The 6,323-nt window shown below is 52.9% G+C and overlaps 2 protein-coding genes across 6 annotated transcripts in view; one reads left to right on the forward strand and one right to left on the reverse strand.

The window, feature by feature from the left end:
* Shbg (sex hormone-binding globulin) overlaps nt 1–2,665 on the reverse strand; it is a 3,838-nt gene extending 1,173 nt beyond the window's left edge. Inside the window, exons 1-7 of one of the 4 annotated variants that reach the window (XM_005399468.2) lie at nt 2,505–2,665; nt 2,091–2,254; nt 1,824–1,915; nt 1,473–1,662; nt 903–1,064; nt 535–694; nt 286–422 (exon numbers count right to left, since the gene is read on the reverse strand). In XM_005399468.2, coding sequence (XP_005399525.1) covers nt 286–422; nt 535–694; nt 903–1,064; nt 1,473–1,662; nt 1,824–1,915; nt 2,091–2,222 — 873 coding nt within the window. In that variant the 5' untranslated portion in view covers nt 2,223–2,254; nt 2,505–2,665. Of the gene's footprint in view, nt 1–285; nt 423–534; nt 695–902; nt 1,065–1,472; nt 1,663–1,823; nt 1,916–2,090; nt 2,255–2,478 lie in introns of those variants that run through there. The other 3 variants (XM_005399469.2, XM_005399470.2, XM_013522146.1) reach the window with 3 other exon arrangements.
* A 1,199-nt stretch (nt 2,666–3,864) lies between these two features.
* On the forward strand, nt 3,865–6,323 carry Sat2 (spermidine/spermine N1-acetyltransferase family member 2). 2 transcript variants are annotated; one of them, XM_005399471.2, is made up of 7 exons: nt 3,865–3,969; nt 4,072–4,220; nt 4,387–4,438; nt 4,563–4,646; nt 4,729–4,830; nt 4,981–5,021; nt 5,143–6,323. In XM_005399471.2, exons 2-7 carry the CDS (start codon nt 4,155–4,157, stop codon nt 5,308–5,310), a joined length of 513 nt encoding a protein of 170 aa, XP_005399528.1. In that variant the 5' UTR covers nt 3,865–3,969; nt 4,072–4,154; the 3' UTR covers nt 5,311–6,323. The 2 variants fall into 2 exon arrangements, with proteins under 2 accessions (XP_005399528.1, XP_013377601.1); XM_013522147.1 differs by having other exon boundaries at nt 3,914–4,220.

Below are 6,323 nucleotides of genomic sequence, written 5' to 3' on the forward strand. Positions count from 1 at the left end.
TCTCTTTCTAGTATTGGGGATTGACCCAGGTCCTTCACAATGAGCTATATCTTTTTTATTTTTTCATTTTGGGGAGCGGGACAGGGTCTCACTAAATCACTAAGTTGCCTGGGTTGGCTTGAACTTGAAATCTTCCTGCCTCAGACACCCAGAGTGCTGAGATCAGAGGTGTGTGCCATCAAGGTTAGTCGAGCCTTCCAGCTACTGAAATCTTGGTGCCCTCTGCACTGCCTCATTGCTCCCAGACTTCCCTGAGTACAGGCAATGCCCACTCTCCCCCTTTACTTGATCTTGGAGGTGAAGGCTAAGCCAGGAAGAGTTCTCTCGTGCACCAAGGGCAAGCAGGTGGCCAGATCCAGCTGCCAGCTTGAGTCCCAGGTCCAGAGAGAAGGCCCAGGGCTCTGTGTGAGGCCGAGGAAGGTCTGGGGGGAAGAAATGATCCTTTTGATGTTCCGTGGAGAGAAAGGCCTATGTTAGACAGAGACGGAGGAAGGCAGAGCTGGCTAGAGGAGAACTAGACTCCAACAAGTCTACCTTGGAGACTGAATTCAGCACGTGCCCCTGGAGGGAAAAACAGCCCAGGCTGCAACTCCACACTACAGTTTCTGAGGCTAGTGGAGGCAGAGAGTGCGGGCTGAGCCTCCTGGCCCAGCCAACTATCCCGGCGCAGGCAGCCATCCAGGGCAGGGGCCAGCTGGAGGGAGTGAAGGAGAAGGAGGATGTTGGGATATCAGTCAGGACATTGGAAGCCCAGTCTCAGCCCTGCCCCCACCACCCTCTGTTCATTCCCCTCTGAGATACAAGCACCTGGCTTCCCCCATGCAGCTGGTATTCCATCCCCTCTTCCAAAAGCTTATAGTCCTCTCCCAAGGCCTCCATTCCCACCCTGCTGATGTAGTTACCGGCAACAAAAGTTTGGAGGCAGGGAAGGGCAGCCCCCCAAGCGCAATCCTCATGAGGGGCTGTGGTTTGTCGACCAGGGACCCATACACCTGTCTCAGGCGCAGCATCTCGTCCCCATCCACCCACAGCAGCACCGAGTCCCCAGCGATCTTCACCTCCACCTGCAGAAGGAGGTGGAAAGCAGAGACCGTAGAGCCCATAGCCACCACTCTCCTCTGCGGTAGCCTGCTTCGCTGAAAGACGCAGCTAGCACCCTTGGCTTATTCAGACCTTGTCACTTATTTACTGTGCGGATTGAACAAGACAATGGCAAAGTTTATTTGTTTGTTTTTTGAGACAGGGTCTCGCTATGCAGTTAAGGCTGGCCTCGAGCCCACTTTGTACCCCAGGCTGGTCTTGAACTTGCAACAGTCCTCCTGCCTCAGCCTCCTGAGTGCTGGGATTACAGGCGTGTGCCACCACACCCGGCTAACAAAGGCAAAGTGATGCAAAACTACTTGTTTCTATTCTCTTTCCTCAAACCAGCTCAAAACAAGACACCTCTTCCCCCAGGAATAGAGCTAGCTTACCTGGTGCCATCTCCCGTCATCCACCCGAGGTCCAGCACCCACGGTAAGTTGGGCCCAGTGATTGTGTAGTTGAATCTCAAGCCTGCCATCCCGAAGTCCCAGCATGAACCAGTCCTCCTCAGCATTGGTGTCCCCATAAAATATCACTCCCTCTGGATCCCAGGTACGAAACTCAAAGGAGGAGGAGGTTCTAGAAGGGCACAGCGGAAGGGAAGACTGTGTGTGTACTGGATCCTTTGAGGATTGGGGGAGGTGGAGTTCAGGGAGAGCAGACAGGGAGACAGGAAAAGGGGAAGAGCTGGTAGGGGCAGGGGTTCAGGGCTGGGTCAAGAGACTAAGTGAACCCCATACTTGGTGGTCTCGGTGAAGTCAAAGGTCATGACAGCAACAGGTTCTTGTCCTGGGCCACTGCTGAGGTACTTAGCAGGAGGGTCTTGAGACCTCTGTGAGAAAGAAAAAATAAAGTGCACAAAGGACATATCAGAGAGAGAGAGAGAGAGAGAGAGAGAGAGAGAGAGATGCTTCTATAGGGCCAAAGGAGAAAAGAGAGAAGAGGACAGAGCCAAGGGCAGCTCATTTAAACTCACACATGGGCTGAGTACCCTCAGCCCTCAGTACCTGGGTGGAGAGACTCTGCCCCAAGGCCCATCCCTGGTGGATGTAAGGCGGCAGTGGCAGCAGCGGCAGCAGCAGCAGCAGCAGCAGCAGCAGCAGCCAGTATGAGGCGGCTGGTGGACCTCTGCTCTCCATAGTCAGCTGCAGTCCAATCTGTGGCTCAAACTCTGAGAACAAGTGGGGGAAGGCAGCCTCATGCATGGCTAGTGGAGGGTTAAAGGTTGCCCTTGGGAAGGATGGGGCCAGAGACAGGGACACTGACCCTGTGGCCCCTCTGAAGGCAAATGGGAAAAGGGGCAGAGTCCCTCCATTACCATCCCCCACAGCAGAGAAGTGTGTGAGTGCGGAGCCAGCAGAATCGCATCTCCCCACTCCTGCCCTAGAGCCTAACCTGGCTCTTCCGAGCATTCTGCCCACCTGGCGAGAGGAGGCTCTTCAGAGATGTGAGATCTCGTCCTGCTCAAGTAGCATCCTCCAGCAGGGCTAGAGATGAGTCTCGGAATCTCAAATATCTGGCTAAGGGACCTTGGGCAAGTCGCCTCACCTTTGTCCTTCCGTGTCCTTGTCTGTCAAATGAAGAATATAATCCTTGCTTTATGAGGCTTCTGTGAATAGGGGTTCACTGTGATAACACAGGCACAGTGCCCAGTATCTGGTCCAGACTCCTCCAGTTTTCCCAGGCCTCTGAGGTTTGTCTCACAAGAAAGCATTGTCTCTGCATGTGACTTGATGGATACTAAGAAGGTGCCTGCCCCCACTCCCAAAGATTTCTCTTATCAGTTGATTACAGGGCCTAGCGATCTACCAGTAGAAATTTATCATTCTTTCTCTCCCTGACACCTTTTATTTATTTTTTGTTTGTTTGGTTTTGTTTTGTTTTGTTTTTAATGTTTTTCTTCCGGTACTAGGAATCAAACGCACTACCTTGCGCTTGCCAGGCAGGCGCTGTGCCGCTCAGCTAAATCCCCAGCCCCTGTTTTTGTTTTTTGAGATGGGGTCTTGCTATGTAGTTCAACCTGGCCTTGAACTCACTATGTAGTTCAGGTTGGCCTCAAACTCACAGTGATCCTCCTGCTTCAGCCTCCCTAGTGCTGGGGTTACAGGCATGCACCATTGCACAGGGCCTCCCTGACCCATTTTAAAATACAAGTGAGAGCCGGACGTGGTGGTGCATGCCTGTAATCCCAGCACTCGGGAGGCTGAGGCAGGAGGATCATTGTGAGTTTGAGACCAGCCTGGGCTACAAAGTGAGCTCAAGGCCAGCCTGAACTGCATAGCAAGATCCTGTCTCAAAAAGGCAAAAAACAAAATAAAACAAAACAAAACAAATACCAGTGGGCTGGGGATACAGCTCAGCGGCACAAGTGCCTGTCTGATGAGTTCAATTCCCAGTGCCAAAAATAGATAGATAGATAGATAAATAAATAAAATAAAATAAAATACAAGTGGTCCCTGAGAGAAGAAACACTTTGAGTTCAACTGTGGTAGAAAAAAGGACTGGGGATGTAGCTCAGTGGCACAGCATGTACCTAGAGGTCCTGGGTTCCATCCTCAGCACCTCAAAATAAAACGAAACTGTAAGAAACACTTGCAAGAGCACGGGGTCCCAGAGGCTCACCAAGGTTCTGGGTGGCCCTGTATGGATGGGGAGAGTGAAAGCTAAAGCAGTGAACCTCTGCATACTCCACTTAATCACAGGAATGACTTTTGAGCCCTGCTGTCGCTAATGGAGCCTGGCACAAGGCTTTGACCTCTGCCCTGGGCCCTGTCACGAGTTGGGTGTTGGAGGCAGAGCTGGGCGGGCGAGGCTTTGCCTTTTCCCCAAGCTGATTGGCTGATGAGTGTGCGCCTGCAGGGACAGAACTTAGGGGCTGTCTCGGCGGTGAGGACCACCGGGATAATTCTCTCAGTTCTGCCTGGCTCCCGCAAGAGCCCTGCGGGGAACCAGTGACCCCTCCGCTGTCTGTCCCTTCCGGCTTTTCAGGATCCGAGTTCCTAGGCCCTTTGCTGGCCCTGCGGAACGGAAGTGGGCGGTCGTTGTCTGTGGTCCACACGGTGGGGACCGGGATGGCTTTCGTGCAGATCCGAGCGGCCAAACAGGGAGACTGCGGAGACATCCTGAGGCTCATTCGGGTGAAGGCTTCGGGCCGGAAACCAGCGTGCGGGAGAGGCGGTCAGGGCGCGCGGTTGAGGCGGGGAGTAGGAGGTGGGGCAGGGCAGGGCAGGGCCGGGCCTTGGGCACTGCCAGGGAACAGCGGGTCCTCTGCCCTGATCGTACCTCATCCCCACGCCGCCGCAGGAACTGGCTGAGTACGAGAAACTCTCGGATCAGGTGAAGATCAGTGAAGAAGGTGGGTGCCCAGGTCCTTCTGGGGGCTGGGGAGGAAATGAGGCATGTGTTCCCTGGGCAGCAGCTCCTGGCTGGGCACACACCCAGGTCTTCTGTGTCTCTTTGTCACACCTCCAATCTCTTAGCCCTGAGAGCAGATGGCTTTGGAGAGAATCCTTTCTATCACTGTTTAGTAGCAGAGATTCTTCCAGCACCTGGCGAGCTACAGGGTAAGCGCACCTCTTCAGTGGGCTTTGGGGACCTCCACGCACTGTTCCAGAGAACCTTACCCCTCTTCTCGGTCTTTCCCAGGGCCCTGCATTGTAGGCTACGGGCTATACTACTTCATCTACAGCACATGGAAGGGTCGAAACATTTATCTGGAGGACATCTATGTGATGCCAGAATATCGGGGTACTACTGGGCAGGAGCTGAGACCAGGGTGGACACAGAGCAACCCCACAGTCCCCCATCCTGCCGTTCCCCCTGATCATAGCCCATAGCCTTTTCTGACTGACTTCAATTCAAACAACAGTTCTTTTTGCCCTCTTTTCCCCACAATAGGTCAAGGGATTGGTTCCAAAATAATCAAAAAGGTGGCTGAGGTGAGCTGAGAAAGGGGAGCTGCAATCAAGAAGGCCAGGATATATGAGGACCCCAGTTGAAGGGGGAGTGGGAAGTCTTTGTTTTTGACCCGAGGACAGTGAGTGACGTCTTCTCCCACAGGTGGCCCTGGATCACGGTTGCTCCCAGTTCCGCCTGGCAGTTCTGGAGTGGAACAAGAGGGCCATGGACCTGTACAAGACCCTAGGAGCCCAAGATCTGACCCAAGCAGAGGGCTGGCGTGCCTTCCGTTTTGAAGGAGAGGCAATGAGGAAGTTGGCAGGAAGGTGATGCCATTCCTTGGGGACCTCTCTCCACTGGAGCATCTCTGCCCCCATCTACTCAAGCACTATCCAGAGACACTGACCCACAGGCCTCCTGGAGAAAGATTTCTGCAGGACAGAAAGAGTAGAATTGAGGGAGAGGCCTTACAGAGGGTGAAAAATAAATGAGAATTAACTGTGTCTCCATATGGTTTTGTGTAGAAGAGGGTTTTGTTTGTTTTTCCCCTCTTTGTACTGGGGATCAAACCCAGGGGTGCTCTACCATTGAGCTAAATCTCCCACCCTTTTTAAAATTTGGGGGTCTTGGTACATTGCCCAGGCTCGTTTCAAACTTGCCATCCTCTTACCTCAGGCTCCAAAGTAGCCACTGTCCCCAGTCCCCAGCTAGCTAGAGGAGCTGATAAGGTGATAAGCTCTAACTACTTCATGACCCTTTTTGGTTTTTATTTTTGGGTTTTGTTTTGTTTTGTTGACATGGTCTTGCTATGTAGTTCAGGCTGGCCTTAAACTCATGGTGATCCTCCTGCTTCAGGCTCTTCAGGTGCTGAGATTACAGCTGCACCACTAGGCCCGACCTCAGGATCCTTCTTGTATGTTCAGGTCAGGGGATGGTGCTCTGATGAAAGCTGGAAGAGCTAGGAAGCCAGAGGTAAGGGGGACCCAAAGTGACTTTGACTCTTAGGAGCCAGCATCTTGGCTCTGGCCTGTGGAATATAGAAGAGTGAGGGGACAGGCGTGGCACATGAAGTTGGTTGGTCAAGTTTGGAGCCCAAAGATAAAAAAGACCTAGACTGAGCCGTGCCAGATCCAAGACTAAGACAGGCGTGCAACTCAACAAAGGCACTAGGGTGCCCCCTGGTGTCAGCATGTTGAGGGGCACTGGGAGGGACCACTTGCTCAATCTTTAGCAAATCAGCCCAACTAGCCGGTATGGCACTATTAGGGAGACCATGGCAGGAGGTTGACTTGAAACTAAGAGTTCCTGGCCAGCCTGAGCAACAAAGCAAAACAAAGCAAAAA

This window comes from Chinchilla lanigera, unplaced genomic scaffold (assembly GCF_000276665.1).
Source record: "Chinchilla lanigera isolate Chin_1 unplaced genomic scaffold, ChiLan1.0 scaffold00066, whole genome shotgun sequence".
Taxonomy (NCBI): Eukaryota; Metazoa; Chordata; class Mammalia; order Rodentia; family Chinchillidae; genus Chinchilla; species Chinchilla lanigera.

Bases quoted from the DNA above. Each gene is read 5' to 3' on its own strand.
- Sat2 (XM_005399471.2), top strand. From the start codon at position 4,155: ATGGCTTTCGTGCAGATCCGAGCGGCCAAACAGGGAGACTGCGGAGAC. The intron at 4,221-4,386 runs GTGAAGGCTTCG...ACGCCGCCGCAG, and splicing joins ACATCCTGAGGCTCATTCGG to GAACTGGCTGAGTACGAGAA. The intron at 5,022-5,142 runs GTGAGCTGAGAA...CTTCTCCCACAG, and splicing joins TAATCAAAAAGGTGGCTGAG to GTGGCCCTGGATCACGGTTG.